This window comes from Etheostoma cragini, chromosome 4, assembly GCF_013103735.1.
Source record: "Etheostoma cragini isolate CJK2018 chromosome 4, CSU_Ecrag_1.0, whole genome shotgun sequence".
Classification (NCBI taxonomy): domain Eukaryota; kingdom Metazoa; phylum Chordata; class Actinopteri; order Perciformes; family Percidae; genus Etheostoma; species Etheostoma cragini.
In genome coordinates, this window is record NC_048410.1 from 16,835,900 (window position 1) to 16,854,037 (window position 18,138).

Below are 18,138 nucleotides of genomic sequence, written 5' to 3' on the forward strand. Positions count from 1 at the left end.
TAGGATTGATTTAGATTTTAATGGGTATTATACAAGTTTTCCGAAGGAAAAGAAAACATTTAAACAAGAGGCAAGTGAAACCCCACTTCCAAACCAAAACTACAACAGCATCAGCTAACAAAATGGATATTGCTATCACAACAAATACTGAGCGAGGGTATCATAAGTAATGATAAGACATAAAAGTGTTTCTTGTTTAAAATATATGAGTGCACCTAAGGATGAAACCAATAGAAGGTGTCCTTTCTGCTTTAGCTGAGGGAGCTGGAGGTGCAGAGATTTCAAATCCATTTTTCAGTTTTTGGTCTGTGGTGTAAAATATACTCTATAACTCATCAAATAATAAAGATCTTTTCAAATAAACAAAATCAAGGGACAAGTGATAATATTCCATTGGCGTGTCAAACCGAGAAAAACTGATTGCTTCACAACCATTGATGTGTTTTATTCTCCTTGTTTAAACCAACAGTTTCATTCATTTTGCTAAATGCCCCGTGATTGCAAGATACTCAGGGATACAACAACAAAATTAGAGTTTTGCAAGTGAAAATATAGTCTCTTTTTGGTTTCAAGTAAGAGCAAAAAATAATATTCATAATCAATTTAAGTCTGAAGCAAGCAAACATACTGACAAATATCTTATTTACAATATTGTATTTACATCAGAGGATACTGGGGGGAAAGTGTGTTTAAATTCAAAGTTCATGTTAACTTGTGTTTTGAAAAATGTAACAGGGAGTACAATGCACAATGCAAGGTTCTTTTCTTTAAAAAGTGCAATTCCTTTTCTTAAAGTAAAAAAATATATATCCATACTTTGTATATATGTAGAAATGTTGTTCATATAAACAGCATTTGTTGATTCAAGAGCCCTAAAACCAGTGACTAAAAACGAATGATTTCTGTTTATAGGCAGCAAGTTATTATTATTATTACTATTATTATTATAGAATATAAATTATTTTACAATATTCAATAGAAAATCTGAAGTACCGCATTTCAACAAAAACAGACAGCTATTGAAGTTTGATTTCTTTTAGGAGGGCATTTGTAGATTTATCTGCACTAATTTGGGCAAGAATATTGACTATTTCTCACATGGTCTGGTTGCAAAAACATTACTGGAAAACAATGTTCAAACAACAAATAAAGTTTTATCATAATATTAAAAAGTAACACTTCCATAAAATATCTAAGCATTAAACAGTGGTGGACCTGAAGGCAGCCCACGTACAGTAACCTCCAATACTTCAGGTTTTATAAAATACAAAAGGTAGACAAGCTGGTATACATGCGTACATGTTTGTATATGGATGTTTGTTTCTTGGCTGTGGAATAACGGTGCTGCGCAAGCAATATTTCTCAGAAAGTATATACTCTATACAGTTATAAAAAGCAAGCTGATAGTTAAAGTAAATAGTGGTAAACTGGTGTCTGTTGTTTCCAGTGGTTTGCAATGACACCTTTGAGTGTACCAATAATCTGTGGCACCAAGAGTTTTGTCATCCACTCAACATGTTTCTTCCCTTCATATTCAAGTAGTGTTATGTGGCTATATTTGCACATCTTAGAATAGCTTATACCAAAATAAGATCGTTGGACAGCGTCAGGTGTCTAACCAAGAACTCTGACGTCACTGGAGAGATGTGGTCATCACTGAAAAGTCTTTCTTAAATTCACACTCTACAACATGCTCAGACATCATGCTACTTTCCAGTTCTTTTCATAAAATTTGTATTTTGTCATAATAAAACTGATTTATATCATATCATATTATATATGACAGATTTTTCCTTACAAAACTGACTTTGCAGTATTCGTTTCAGGAGGTGCAACAAAGTTCTTAACCATGCTCCTTTTAATCGAGTCTCTTTCTCCAGTTCTGGACGTGCAACTTTAGGATCCATTGGTGTGTTGCGTGGTCTGTCTATGTGCGTCTGTGTTTGCGTCCTTGGGGTCTCCAGGAGGGCTGCTGTCAGCCTGCAGGGCCAGCTGGGTTTGCAGGTCTTTAACAACTCTCTCCAGGCTCTGCCGAGCTTTTCTCTCCTGCTGAAGCTCTCGCCTCAGCTGCTCACGATCAGCTTCTGCCTGCTGTAGCTGCACATGCAACTCTTCGATCTGCAAAACACAACCCGGAACAGACAGCAGTCAGTATAAATGAAACACAAATAGAAGACAGGATTAAAAAAACAACAACAAATAAACAAAGTATAAATACTGGGGGTTGTGGTGAGGATGGGTATGTTGTGGACATCTTACCTGAGTGGAGTACTTGACCCGGAGACGTTCAGCCTCACAGCCTTTGTCACAAACTCGCAGCTGTCTCTCCCTCTCCAACTCTCTCTTCAGCCGCCCACAAGACTCCTCCGCATCCCTCATCTTCCTCTCCCAATCCACGCGAAGGCGTTCGATCTCCTTTCGCAGGTTGCGCTTGGCTTCAATGGCCTCACGAAGACGGCCTTTCTTTGCCACCCTTACAAACTCCAATTCCTGTAAAAATAACAAAAAAAAAACATCAAAATCATGTCATGTTTCAAACATTTTTTTTTAAAGGTTACTGTCATTCCTATCACATAGTATTTCACAGGAACAGGATGTGAATACCTGCTGAAGACTGCGTTTAGCATGCACAGCAGCTGCCAGCTTCTCCTCCTGCTTCACTCTCATCTTGACAATCTCCTGCAGGAGTTTTTCCCGGGCCTCTTTGGTTTCCGTGCCTCCGTATAGCATCTGTCTCAGGGTGTCCACCTCTGGGCCTACGGTCCCCGACAACCAGCCAGGTCCCTCCTGTGGTGCAGCACTCGGAGGGGTCAGAGTCTGAGACACACTGGTGAGGGCGGACGTAGGAGAAGCAAGCGAGAAAGCTGGCATTGGACCTGACAGAGAGAGAGTTTAAATATTATTAGGACTGCTAGCAATTTCTCATACTCTCTTAATTGTAATATGTGGTGTTCGGGTGTTACACCTGACACAATAGGTCGACATAACTACATATATTTTTTTGTTAAGATTATTTTTGGGGCATTTTTAGTCCTTTATTTTTACAAGACAGATGAAGACATGGAAGGGGAGAGAGAGAGGGAGGATGACATAAAGCCAAGGGCCCCAGGTTGGCTTCAAACCCATGGTCACATGGTCTAACAGCTGAGCTTACCTGGCCACTTGTTTGTTTATTTAATTGTAATTTATATATTTTCAAATTAGTTGAGTTACTCTGGGAACTGTGATAAAGTATCTATATAGACATTTTTTCACAGCTGCATGTTTCAGCAAAAAAAGCCCCTGTTGCAAAAGATTACAAAGCAAAAACTTGCACTACAGTTAAAATTGGCACTTCTATTTTTCTTGTCTTTCTTCCAATAAACACCAGGTGGTGCAGTTGTACAGGAGTCACCCTGACCCAGCTCTGCTACAGCTCATGTCCAGTGGGGCTTACTGTGTAACAACTGTGAAGCCTATGTCCAATGTCAACTGACTGGTGTTGTGTTTCTCTGGATTGTTAAAAATGGGAGGTACTCACGATCATCACAGTCGCCCACATCAATCTCTCCATCTGTGTCCATGTCTTCGGGTTGGTCAGCTGTACACGAGGGGGGCATTATTGCTGCAGGTTGTGCGTCTCCATTATGCAGCTCCTGTGGCAGCCTGGAAATGGCTTCGGGTCCCTTGCCAGGAGTGTGGCTGTCCCTGGGATGGACCGGAGGGGCCAAGGGAGCTGCTGTGTGATTGGGAGCTGCCAAAGTCTTGTTACTTTTTGAGTAGGATCTGTGGAGGCAATACAGGTCCATTTAAAAGCAATTCATTGGTTAGAATGGACAATTTCACACATATAGTCTCCTTAAAAACTAAAAGTATCCCAGCTTTCATCAGATGACTCACCTCTCCACCTCATTCTGAGTAGCTGATTTCTCTTTTGCTGCTGCTTTAGGAGACCAGGGGCGGAAAGCAGAGGGCCTCTGTTTCAGCTGGACTTTTTTCAGATCCTGGAATAACAAACAAAACGATAAACTTGGGAAACCCCACAGTAAAACACAACTAGAATATTAAGTCAGCTGTGACGAACAAACTCAAAGGCTGAATGTTGAGAGGTCATAGGTGATAACGTGATGATTCAAAAGTACAATGGTTTGAACTCCCTTTTGACTTTTGATAACAGTAAATCCGGTTTCACGCTGGCAACATGCAAACACAGCGCACTAACCTTGTGTGCAGAGTTTGACAGCGATTGTAGCCAGTCGGGTTTCCTGTCTTTGTCAGCTGATGGAGATTGTAATACGTTGAATTTAGACCTCTTGGCTGGGACTGGGCTCGGAGACTGAGGAAAGGAAAGAATAGACAGTGAATCATCCGACATCCTCACAGAGATAAAGTGCAGATTTTCATCCTTGAGTGTTCAGCGGATATTTTAGGGGCCTACAAATGCTAGTCTGACTGTAAATGGCATTAATCATAAGCAACACACACATTTGTCTGAACATAGAGTTCTACAGCTTTACAATCACAGAGTCAAAGAAAAAAAAATTTAGACGAACAGAAGAGAAGTCACAGAGAGACAAGGGGGATAGGAGATGTGTCTGTGTAAGCGTTCAGTCTCTGAGCTTGGCATGTCTGCATGTTTGTGTGTGTGTGTGTGTGTGTGTGTGTGTGTGTGTGTGTGTGTGTGTGTGAGCAGGGCTTTGAGCTGAGCAGACACTCAAGCTGGTCTGGCTGGCAGCCAGTAGGGCTACATTGCTCCCTGCCAGGCAGAAGAGGCGCCATCAGGTGGAGCAGATCGACTGCCTGAACCACAGAAATATTGCAATACAGAAACAGAGGGAGACAGAGAGGGAGACAAATTAAAGTAATTGCACTCAGATCTGACAGACGATTGAGTTGAAGTGTTCAGAGAGAGTTCAGGGAGGGCTATGGAGGCATGAAATGTTGGAAAAAACCTGGGGTGGAAACCATCTGCCTTCTTCAGTGCCACAAAATACAGAATCTCGAGATCCCCTGATTTATATATTGTATATCCGTGTGTGTGTGTGTGTGTGTGTGTGTGGCAAGCTGTAGGACCATGTGTCAAGATAGCTAACCTCCGCAGCCCTCAGGTCTGCACTTGTCAGACAGAGGATATGTTTACCTAGGTAGGCACAGAGGCCAGCACAGACCTGCCTGCTACTCTCTTACTCACTACTATGACATTCTGCCTCCAGGAATGGCAAACACCCCCATCGCCTCGTCTGCGTGTAACGATTCAAGACAAATGATTACTCTGTCTACATTCAAAATCCTCAATGGGAAACGCTCCTCCTGGGTTGCGTGTGGTTGTGAAACCTTAATCGCTGCTCCACTGTAATCACCTCAAAATGGAAATTAATGACAAACCTCATTTAGTATTAAGCATGAAGCTTGGCTGGTAATGAATCACGTCTCACAGCTTTTCTATCAAGCAAGCCACTGCGTGAGTGTGTGCGTGTGCACGCAGCTATGAGTGGGTGTCGGGACTCATGGAGTGGTGGGAACTTGCGGGCGTGAACATATGAGCGTGTGGGAGGATATGTGTGTAGGAGTGTGTGTCTGGTAGAGTGTGCTCAAGGGTGGAAGTGTTAGTCAGATCTGGCACTGTTTACCTGAAGTACAGAATCCCTGTAATGCTGCAACAAAGAGTTGTTGGGTTGAGTCTACAAATCTACAAGAGTTTTAATAATCATTTGAATAAAGACTTTGGGTAATTTACAAAGAATAAGTAACATCTATTCTCCGGGTCAAGCTTTGATAAGGTGAGCAAGTGTTAGTCTCGGAATTATATTGTTGTAAATTAAATATCTTTGGGTTTTTGACAGTCTAACATATAAAACAAGCAATTTTAAGACATTGCTTTGAGCCGTGGGAAATTGTGATCAGTGTTTTTCACTATTTACTTTAACCCCTCAATGTAGCATTTATAGGCAGTACATTTATGTGTGATGAATAGTTTATAATACACTGTGGTTGTAAGCAACTATACCTCCTTCTGTGGTCACCCAGAAGTGAAGGCTTCCGTTTAAAGAGATAATGAATGACAATATAGTAAAACACAGTTGTAATAATATTATATTAAATTATGTCTTCATGAGAGATCAACTCACTACACTAATATACCAAAAGTATAAACTATTTCTTCAATGTTTATATACCGCTTAAAATAAAAGTGTATTATGCCACCTTCTCATGTCTATTCTGCCTATTCATACTGTTATTTCATCCTGGTTTTTGCTTATTACATGTTTGTCTGGCGACTCCCCTCATGTCTCCCTGACTCACAAATGTCTCTACCTGTCTATCCAGTAACCACATTACACCCCCCCGGTTGCGCACGCAAGCACGCAGCCAGGCAGGCAGGAAGGCAGGCAGGCATGCACGCACACACGCACACTCGCACAGTTTGGTTTTGCTACTGTAAATCAATTCTTTTAACCCTTCTGTGGACTGAATCCTGAGCAATGGTGACTCGACCCCTCACCTGCCTGACTCAAGGCCAGTGGTTTTCTAAGAACTGTTTCCCTGGTGTAATTAGTTACTATTACTGGTGTGACTGTTGTTTACCAGACAAAAGGATGTCTGCCTGTCTGGTACTATTTCTACCCTGAGGTTTACAGCTCCAGGAAGGCTAAGAGCGCTAGACATAATAGAGTCAGAAAAACAGACACTCCCAGACACCACAAGGGACCTGCTGGCTAAATCTGATACTGACCTCACAGGAGAGCAGCCGCACGGGCTTAACTCACCACCACATCATAGACATAGCATGGCCACGGAGTCATAACACCCTCCTCGCACATCCTATTGCAGAGCAGGTCCCACTAAGCCAGATGATAGGACATCCCTCTCCCTCTCTTCCTCTCCCTCTCTCACTGGTAAGAGAGGGAGACTTCCTCTGAGGAGTTTGCTTTGGCCGAGTCCCCTGTGGGAACTGAGTCTTGAGTGGGAGGGGGGTTGGGCCAGGGGAGCGGGACCACAGAGGAAGCACTGAGCTGAAGGAATGTATACTTGAAGGCCAAGTACAGCCTCTCCTTTAAGACTCCATTCAAGCATTGCCCTTTTCAACTCGCTATTGTATGATATTTCTTTGAGGCGCTGTAATGAGGGAGCGTTTCAAAGCAAACCTGTAGGCTAAACAGGGTCTAATAGCAGCTGGGCAAGAGTAGACATGCTTTATTTTTTAATTAGTGCCATATAATAGCATGGTAATACCGGGATAAGCCCCAGCTATTTTCACGCTGGCATGGCAGATAATCACTCAGAAACACAACACAACACAACACAACACAACACATCACATCACATTGCTAACATATCAATGTCTGTTCTAAGAACAGAGCGTTTGACCTGCTTGAAGAATAATGTGTCAATATTGTGCTAACTGGAGCGTGACTGAACTGTCTTTTTACATGAACATGGAGCTAATCAACAATATCTGTTTACTGAACCCTGATGCTGTAAATCTGCGACCAAACCAGGGCTGGCAATTGGTGGTAGAAAGGTTGAGATTAAGCAGATAGATAGTTTACAGTTTTTACAATCGCTAAGACAATTTTTTGTACAGTACTTTTTGCACATTGTCTGTTGTTTGCCTGTTGTTTGTTTGTATGCTTGTTTGTTGGTTTGCTTTTTACTGTAGAAAACTGCTGCTGTAATAAGGGAATTTCCCCATTGTGGGATGAATAAAGTCTTATCTAATCTATCTAATCTAATCAAATCTAATACTTTTAACAACTTTCCTAAACTCTTAACGCACCAACACACCAACAACACACAATTGAAAAAACTATTAATTTCATGCTCAAACCTTTCTCAAAATCACTTAATTCTTCCAAACACTAACACATGTTCTCTCCCAACAGGAACATTATTCAGTCATAGAACAATTTCTTAGAAAACACTAATTACAGAAAACGCATTACTTTATGTGCCAGGTCTGCCTTTATACAATAAACAATAGTGATTGCATTGATCGTAGAATGTATTTTGCAGTTGCAGTTTCTCTTAAAGCCTCTCTACATTTATGTTTTGTTGGGTTTAGTAAATGCATGCATTTTGTTTCTTTTGCTGCAAAAATTCAATACAAAACATGAATGACCCATTTCAGAGTAGTTTTATACAGTAGAAGGTACGGTTTATGAAAAAAAGGAGACAGCGACACAATTGTCATGGTACTCCTCTTCCTCTCCCTCGTGAAGGCATTTTTCTTTTTTTCTGTGTTCATCTGTATTGATCAAAAAATTGTTGTGCTAACTGTATGCATTTTGTGTAAAAGCAACAAGAAATGTGTTACATGTATGGCCCACACAGACGGATGTTGTTGCTAACTGTGTTAAGAATTTAGGAAAGTTGTTAAAAGTATTAAAAGAATTTTCATAGCAATCGTAAAAAACTTTAAACTTGGTTAGTTAAGAGTGAGCGTCAATACACCACAAAGGATGTTGATTCACCCAAATTACAGAAACATATTGTCTCAAAAACCTCTGGAGATATCTAGCCATGCAGATAGTTGTGGTTTTACTTGCCCAGGTTTTAAGACATTTGCCATTACAACAACCAGTAACTCTGATTTGGTGTAATCAGTATTACAAAAATGACATTTAAAAACATCAGCAACCTGTCTTTCCAGAAAAAGTGCCCACAGAATACACTGCAAATACTTTTAATCTGGAATAATTATTTAGTCAAAAGTAGTTTCAATTACCCTCAGGGACAGATGAGTGAAACTGGGAAGAAAATGACTCAATGTGGAGGGTCTTTAATCAATCTCTGACTACTACCTTTGTCTGAAATTTGATACCACTCTCACCTCTGTACAGTAAATATGAAGCTACAACCGAAAACAACAAGAGGGCTCTACCGCCAAATAAACGAGATATAACTTGTCACTTTTTGAGCTTTGGAGGTGCTCGTAGACAGACTTGTATGCCTCTAGACAGAGCCTGGCCCGCTGTTTCCACAGTTCTAGTCTTTCTTTACGTTAAGCTGAATTAGCCAGCTGCTGGCTATAGGTTACTTCCCAAATGTTGAACTATTCCTCTAATAACTAATAACTACCTACAAATCTCATAACATCAGGTTAAATCTAAATCTGTTGCGCTAAAAAAATAAATTGTCAAGTAATAAAACAACAAAAAGTGTTTCATCAGCTGAACTTCCTCGGGCAACAGTCTTACAGTACCAACGCATGCTGCACGATAGCGTGGCATTAAGGAAAATGCACAGCACCAAGGTGCAACAGTTTCACATTACGTCCTCTTCTTCCCTCCTAAACCCCTGAATGTAATCCCCACATCGACATGTGCTTAGTGGGGCGCTGTCTCACTCAAGGGCACAGCAACTGGCATGGCTCGCTCGGGTAAGAGCCTAGTTGGAAGTGAGAGAATACTAGTTTTAGTAATCTGATCCCAGTAGTTTAGTGAGGGTGTTCACTGGGATGCCTTGAGCTCTCGATTCAACTCTCACTGCGTGAATTGCACGGCAGTCTCTTGATTTATATAAAGCCCTGTGGTCACTTTCATAACAGCTGGGGGAAAATCTGCTTAGAATATCCCTGAAACCTCATCCCTACCTACAGCTCAAGCTCCCATTTCCCCTCACTAAATCTTAGCTTAATTTATCAATTTATTCTGTCTCTGTTGTGTCCCGTTTTAACGATATGTTGTTTATGTAGCTGAGCTACCCCATGACAGTATATGGACACACAAAGAGAGCTGCAGGGCTTGGCATAAAGTCGGCCTTACAGTAAATCTTATTGGATTGCCCTAATTGTCTTTGGGATTGAGACTTGATAAGGTCCGAGGAGGACGAGCTGCTGCTCCTAAAGGTGGAAAATATCTCATCAGGTCTACATCGTTTGACACACACAGCTTAAAGGCAGAAGAACATGTGCATTTGTGAACCATTCATAAAGCAAGCTGTGTGTGAAAGATTTAATGATACACAAGATCTAGGGACCCCAGTGGAACCAGTTAGAGTAAATTACATGGAACACTATTCGTATATGTACAGTATGTTTGGAATTTCACTACAGACAATTCTGGCAATTCTTAAATGTGTTATTAGAATCTTGTCACTCTGGATTGTAGTAGAGATGTAGTAAGTGAATTGAATTTAATGTAGGCTACTCTACTGTACCAGTAGCCTACCATGAATTGCTGTGTGGTATCTGAGTAAATGTGCTTAGTTATATACCACAGCTAGCTTTGAGGCTTCAATTTTGAAATGATTGAACAAACCTACCGGTTTACAAGAGTATTTAACTTATTTCTGATGCATTCAGTTCTGTTATTGCTACTTGTTTGAAGAGTTTGATAGAAAGAAAACTGTTTCCAATTGAAGTGAATTCCCTGAAAAGATCATCGCGCTGGTGCAAGCAAACAAAAAGAAAGATTACTGCACTACTGCACGGCGAGAAATGAATTCCAATTCAGGTCCAAACATGGCAACCATAACAACATGGACATGCCCGCTTGCGTTTCTTACAGTATGTTGACAGTGGTGTCCAAATCACTCTCTCTCTCTCCCAGTCTCTCTCTCTCTCTCTCTCTCTGTCTGTCTCTTAGAGGATGACCTCACAGTACAAAGGGCTCATAAGTCATTTCAACAGACATGGAAATTCTAGACTAAAAGACACAAAACTAATTTCACCGCGGATTATACTTTATGAGCATGTTTGGTATGGTTGTGAGGCAAAGTTATCTTAGGAAATGAAACTACTCTCTGACTGGTGTATATGAATAGACGCACATAGTGCCAAATTCAGAAGATAGTTTTCTGAGCCCCCCTTGCTGTACTGTTGGAAATAGGGAATTAAACATCAGACTACATAATCTGAGGGAAGACACAAGGCTGTGTCTGCAAACCAATAAAAGCACACACACACACACACACACACACATGTACACACAAACAAACGCACACACAATCCCTTTATGCTTCTATTCACATTTAGCACACTTGTAATGTGGGAGCAGCTGCAGTTAACAGGAGGCCGGAGGAGATGAAGGTTAACGAGAAAGACAGAGGAAGAGCAAAGACAGACTGGAGCTGACCTATGCTCATGGAATTTAATTTTGTGCACCTGAAGGATAAAATGAATTTTAACACAAAAAGTATTCACATAACTTTCAGGAACATCATGATTAAAAGAAGAAAAGCCTTCTGCGAATTCACGGAGAAAATAGATTCACAAGTCAATTACCACTTCAGTTTCGGTTGATTCTAGGTTCAAAACATCTCACTGTAATTGAGTAGAAGGATTTTATTTTTCTCTTCAAGCTTAAAGTCAAACATATGAAATATTTAGTCAGGTAAATCTTAAGCATTCCTTTTTTTCTTCTTCTTTGCATCCTCTATTCAACAGTATCCATTGATTAAAGAAAGAACTCTGACCATGGTAGTTTTAGCTGCAACGCTACTGGAATACACAATGGGGATTCAGATTGTCTCTGTGCTCTTGAATTGAATTAAGGGAAAGCTGTGAGAAAGTCTTTGTCAGGGTGACTAAAATGGTTTCCAGGTAGGTGTGTGCAAGAACACTTCCCACACTTAAAATAGAGAAATTATCACTACATTCCAGCTGTTTTCACTGTTGGTCCAATATTTAAAAAGCAATTCATTTTTTTAAATTTGATTGGCTATTTACTGACTTTTATACGTGTTTGCGTGCCTTCACAGAACTTGATCTCTGCTGTGCAGCAGTGCCAAAGTCATATTTGTTGTGCAAGATTAATCCCTTTGCATTGCTCTGACTCTGTGCCGGTAATGCTTCTCTGAGTAATTAAATTATATATAACTTACATTTACTCACATTTATATTTGTGACATATTTATAATTTACATAGTTTACAATGTTTTCAGATATTCTATCATTAAAGGTTGTAAAAAATAGATAAAGATAAGTAATGTCAACATTTACACCTCTTATCTACAATGTAAACAACATAGCTTTGGTTCAATACGTCATATCTTGGACATCAGTGCCAGTTTATTTATGGTCAAAGAGGAACAAGGAATGTCTTTCCATTTGCTAACTTAATTTGTACAGTACATCTTGGAATGTAAAGGAGTGATTTCAAATAAAAAGATCTATTTCGTGATAATGAAATATACGGCTATTTTAGGAGTGTTGAAACTACACATCATTTTCTCTGCAAATGCAGTTTCATTGGTATGGCCGCAATAGAATTTTGAACAACGGAATTTATTTTTTCTTTTGCAAAAAATGAAACAAGAGATTTAGTACTGCATATTTATAAAGTTGGGTGTGTGCACAAGAAAATTGTAAATGGAATCATCTAAATTGAAGCTTGAGATATCCTATACACTCACTTTAAGCAAATCATTTCAGCAAAAAAATATATAGCAATGGCAGAGGAATGAAAGAGACAAGTGACAATCTGTGGTTTCTCATTGATAAAAAGCAACTCTGTTCCATCTGAGACAGTTGGGTGTGTTAACTAACCAGCCGCTCATCAGAGTCCTGGTGTATCCAGCCTGGAAACCTCAGTTTGGTAATGATAAGCACATCCCTGCCTGTACGCAGGGAAGTGTGCGCCGCCATTCTTGCTGTTAGCACACTCCCTCTGCTCTACGACAAGACTGCAAGTCCAGTGTCTGTCTGGCTTGGTTTTAATCCTGCAGATTAATTCTAATGCCACGGCAAAGAAGGCAGAAAGACGATTAAAATGTCACTGGATAACCTCTCTACAACCCAAACAGTAACGGCTCCAATTACACTGACCATTATATCACTTGTAGTACCTGGTACCGTATGACTCCTCTGCAACTCCCTCACAGGGCAGAGCCGGTGAAGGAGTCTGGAAAGGACGAGGCCTGGGAGACCGACGGAGGGGAGGGAGAGTAACTGCATGGGGACTGCCGGCTACAACAGGCCGGTGTCGAGACCTCCAGTGTCTGAGAGATTGACAGCCCAGATGGACAGTCAGATCACCATGTTAAAAACAGACCACCTTTGTTCCTAATGACAAGAACTAAGATAGCACTAGACGTCAATGAGTAACATTGTGAGATTTTTCCCTGCTACTATTTTTATTTATTTTTTTCATTTTAGTAATGAGAAAATTCATTTTCCATAAACGTGTAATCTTTACAGGGGATTAATGTGGCCAGACCGTGAACTGTCTTCTCTTTCTTAACTAGATTACAGCTGCAAATAACTAATTTTTTTTTCTTATTATCAATTCCCCCAACGATTATTTTCTCGATTAATTGATTCACTGTAAAAAGTAAAACAAATGTAGATCACAGTTGCTTGTTTTGTCCTAACAATCCCCCCCCCAAAAAAAAAATCAGTTTATTATCAGATAGGACAGAGAAAATCAGCAATTCAGAAGCTTATATTTGGAAAAACCTTTAGCTTTAATAATTACTTTACCGATTAATTCATTATACATAAATACTTGCTGATATTTTCTTCAGCTCCTAACTCGTCCCTCTTCCTGCTTCTAGGTCATGAGCATATATTGCAAACTAAATATATAAAGAACTTTCAGCAGACGTAGTGCTTTAAATAATTTAATTTGAGCAACAATAACCATCAGCACAGTAACAGACAGCTAATTTAGCTAAGCCACATGAAGACGTGCCCCAGAGCGGCCATTGGAGAGGAGGGCAGGTGGCAGGTTTATTTGGAAAGATGAAAATGGGATGAATACCAGAGGTTAAGAGGTGTAAGGGGACGGGGGCAGAGGGGGGTTTCGGGGAGGAGGTCATAAAAGCTGTGAGAGGGTGAGGTGAAGTTAGGGTCACTGCTCACTCAGGGTCCCATGTGATGCCATTTCACCAACACAGTGTATGTCCTGAGAACTGCTCGGGAGCTAATTGGTTGAACCAGGGTAATAAATCCTGCTGAAATTTATAGATACCATTCTAGTCATTCTGTTGAAATGCTGCCTTTCTGGTCACCAGGTTGGAAACCCCTAATCTCTTCTCCACTACTGTTGTTTCTAAAAAACATTCAAACAATGAAATGCTATTGAAGTTAATGCAACACACACCTAATGTGACCTGAAAAGGCATTCTTTTGTTTAATTAGCTTTGAACTTCAAATTTAGCTTATAAGCATGAAAGCCAAGGATCATAGCTTTTTATACAGTGCCATTACATAGTAAGTAATTCTGTAATATTAGAAAGCACAACCAGGGAGCTGCGCTGTTTGAAAAGGACGAATGGTTCCATTCAGATAGACAGGAAACAGTAAGAATAAAAATACCTTATATTAAAGAACATAGGGAGCCTTGACGTGGCTGAAGAGAATTACAGCTCAAGGAGAAAGTAAAAGAACAAGAAAGACAATGGTTTTTTTAAACGGTTTAACCAGTTAAATCAACGCATTTTTTGCCTCTGAAAATGTTCCCCACACTGAGTCTGATTAGGGCCTCACACTGCAAGTATGTGTATACAGTAATATTTGAAAGAGATCAAATAGCATTTCACTTGTTTCCACTTGTTCAAGGAATTGTCTGTAAGGGAAATAGGGGATAAAACACCCACAACATCCGTTCCTAAGATCACACATTCCATCCTTAAACACTGGTCTTGTTTCCCTCCTCCGTTCATAGGAAAACATATCTTCTTACAGAAGTAAATAGGTGAGAGGGCTCGAGCCTTGCAGCTTCCATAAAATGAATATGTGTGCTCTAAAATGGAGGGCTGAGGGGCGGGTGGTGGACCGCAGCACCTCATGAATTCTGCAATTTGTCGTCTGTTTCTTGACTCTGAAAAAATCTTGGAAATGTCTTTTCCTGGATGATTTTATTGCACAAGAGACTGTTTTTCTCCATGGCAACCACATAACAGTAGAGCCCAACTAAGCTCTGACTCAACAAACAGAACTCCACAAAATACCCATTTCTTCGCCAGGGTTTTCCCCCCCTTCGCCCAGCTTTCCTGCAAACCCTGCCTGAGACGACTTCAAAACAGAGGCCGAATGATCGCACTGACCATGAATGAAGACACATGCTTGGATTAATCATGGCACATATGTGACATGCTGCAGAAGATATGTGCAGTAAAAACAGCCTCGAGGGCTCAGGTGCTGCATGGGTTAGGCTTTTCGTGAGCCAGAGCCATGAAACGTTCAGTACAGTAGGACGGCAGCAGCTGTGTACTGTTAACCTGCGGGAGCCTCGCTTTAAGCAACAGCAGGTTCAGAACAAATACACCGGACAGAGCATTACATAAAAGTCTGTCTCTCTCTTGGTGGGCTGAGCTGGAAGGATGCATGCACTTTGTGGAGCTAATGTAGCTGCTAACGGGAAAGGCAGGCCAGAATTAGTGTTGCAGGCAGGCCCAGGCCTCTGTCTATGTGACTATGTAATCTCCATGGCCTTTCCCACCAAATCTCTGAGACCTGCAAGTTGGACACTGAAGATAACCTACAAGAGGCTAATTACTAATTACTAATTACATAGCAGGAGTGCAGAAATGCAAACTAGCTATTGATAATCTTTGTTATATTCTTTAAGAAGTCTTTTTTTTAATTCATTGCCATAATTTACTGCAAAGACAAAGTTGTTTGAAGGAGACTGAAGGAGTTGTCGTCCTCCCACCACCTGTCCTTGAATCATACTCATCACTTAGCACGCCAAGATAGGATTTAGTTTGCTGCTTTCTCATTGGTGAACCGCCAACCTTCTTGTCTTGACTAGTTAAGGCCATTCCTAAGAAAACAGGACATGTCTGCTAAACTGTAACTTAAGACAACAGTGAGCTAGGCCACAGCTTCAGCTGCTGCCGAGCAGCTGTAAGGCTGTTAGTGTGTGTGGTTGCTCTCAGTCTTTCAGAGGCTTCACCCTTGCAAAAGCACATAATTAAACAAAACTATCCTTTATTTGTTGCATATAAGGTCATTGCAATGGGGCATGGGACGCTGCCAACGTTTCTCTTTGCCTCTCCCATACTCCCCGTCTACCTCGTAGTGCGCACAGAGGAGTATGCCGCAGGGAGGGGAGGCCCAACACAGGAACTCAATAATAACTTTCAGCAGTCTAGCCAGGAGGCTGGAAGCCCAGACTGTGGCTGTTCCCTCCTATCCTCGTTCCTCCCTCTGCACAGCCCCATGCTCCTCCCTTCACCCCCCTCCTCCTGCTGGCCTGTGTCTGCTCCACAGGACTGATGCATTCTGCAGACAGGCCAGCGCTCTTAAAGAGACACAGGCCACATTTTTATCCACTGAATCACTGCAGTGGACGGAACCACTAAAGCAAGAGCAGAGACCTTCATTTACAGCCTCTCAATCAAGGGCCTGGGCTTTATGTCAGTCCTTTTCTTAATGCTCGAGACTCTGATGTGACGCAAAATGTGAGTGAACAAACAGGCCGAAGTATGTTGAGAGGCTCTCAGTGAATCTCTGGCTGGATTCTTTCACTGTCGTTGCCTTTGAAGGTGTCTTTGATGCTTTATTTAAAGTTTGTCAAGTGCAGTCAATGTTCTTGGCAATGGAAGCATATTTAATACCATTGTCATGATAATTTCTGGAGCCACTCCAAAATAGACCGGATAATACGGACTCTGAAATGAAGCTGCCACCACTGAGGTTGCTGCTACATACATCGCCTCACTAGATTACACCGCTGTGTCTATCTCAGAGGGAAACTATCACTCCAAGTAACACTTATTTTTATTATTGATTATTCTGTGAATTACATTTTTGGTTACTTGATTAATTATTCAGTCTCTAAAAAAAATTCCACCACGATTTGTAGGAGCCCAAATTACTTGTTTTGTCCAAAATCTAAAAATGTTCACTTCACTTTAATGTTAGATGAGGAAAAGCAGCAAATTCTCAAATCTTAGAACCTCAAATCATCGAGCATTTCTGCTTGAATGAATCACAACTTCACTATGTTTCTAATTTTTTGGTCTTAATGAGTAAAAATACCTTCCCTACACTTTCTATTCCCACTACTTTATGAGGCAAACCCAGTAGGAGACGCCTAAATAGCGTGTGACTGAGCAGAGCCATGTTGAGCTCTATACCACAGAAAGGAAACGATTAAAAATTTATTAGAGTTGAGTGACACAGAAACCTACAAGGGCGTGCCTGCCAAACACACTCTCATTCTTTTGCTGTCAGCACTTTTGTGTCTTCACATACAAACTCTGAGAAAAAGAGGTCAATTTAACTCATCAAACACTACTACTCTTTTCATATTACACAACACATATATGTACATACAGTGACATGGAACCGTTAAAGTGGGTAAAACAGAGCACAATAATGTTTTATTCCCTAAATAGCTTGACAGTTTTAAAGGGTTAACACATCTGTGCTGCAGCATACAAAAGATAAAATCTCTATGGGAGGTATCACTACCAGAGTCAGCAAAGCAGCACAGTCCTCTGCAATGATAACCCCATTCTGGAAAACCTATAAGGCCGGGCATCCAGCTTCGGATGGACCAAACAGCTTCAGCTTAGGCTCTTAAATTTGGGAAAGAAATCATCCAGTAGAACATAACTGGGACTCTCAGGAGTGTCTTCATCTCAGAAAATCTTCTCTTGCTGGCCTCAAACTCCAGTATTTTCATGGCTTAACAGTGCTATTATTCCCACTTAAGTCTGATGTGCAAAGAAAATAAAGCCACCACATGAGTGCAAGGCTGTTTCTGGACAAAAAGAGAGAGCCTGGCTCTGCAGTCGTACCAAACAAGTTACTGTTCGTTACTCTGTGGTGTGCAGGGCTCTTTGCGAGGGTGACGCATACCCAAACAACACCATGCCATTGAATCACCAGTGTTTACGCAGCCACATAATTCTGCACCATCTGTAGGACTCAGATCTGATCTTCTGCATAACATAACAAGCTGACAGCAATGCAACAACAAGGGGGCAAATACTAATGTGCTACCATCTTCTCAAACACTTTTACAGCCGTCTTATTAAATCAAAACAAAGATCTTTTTCCCAGAATATATCTTTATTTGCAGCAGTGATAACAGCTTCACGGTGACGTCCACTCCTTTGGCCTCGAACTCTGAACCAACTGTCACCTCCTTCACCTTTCAAGGCAGATGCAGGATAAAAAGAAGGCAATGAACTTCTGACCTGTCATTCAGACTGCAGAGGAAGCTTGCAGCTCGGGGGCAACCAGAGTCCACCATCCACTCTGTC

At 41.0% G+C, this 18,138-nt stretch overlaps 1 protein-coding gene across 1 annotated transcript in view; it reads right to left on the minus strand.

Moving 5' to 3' along the window:
• Nucleotides 1-18,138, minus strand: part of skib (v-ski avian sarcoma viral oncogene homolog b) — a 31,467-nt gene continuing 13,329 nt past the window's right edge. The window contains exons 2-7 of the mRNA XM_034868809.1: nucleotides 4,202-4,315; nucleotides 3,880-3,983; nucleotides 3,521-3,765; nucleotides 2,605-2,876; nucleotides 2,260-2,490; nucleotides 1-2,118 (exon numbers count right to left, since the gene is read on the minus strand). Of these exons, the coding sequence (XP_034724700.1) occupies nucleotides 1,897-2,118; nucleotides 2,260-2,490; nucleotides 2,605-2,876; nucleotides 3,521-3,765; nucleotides 3,880-3,983; nucleotides 4,202-4,315 (1,188 nt within the window). The 3' untranslated portion in view covers nucleotides 1-1,896. The remainder of the gene's footprint in view (nucleotides 2,119-2,259; nucleotides 2,491-2,604; nucleotides 2,877-3,520; nucleotides 3,766-3,879; nucleotides 3,984-4,201; nucleotides 4,316-18,138) is intronic.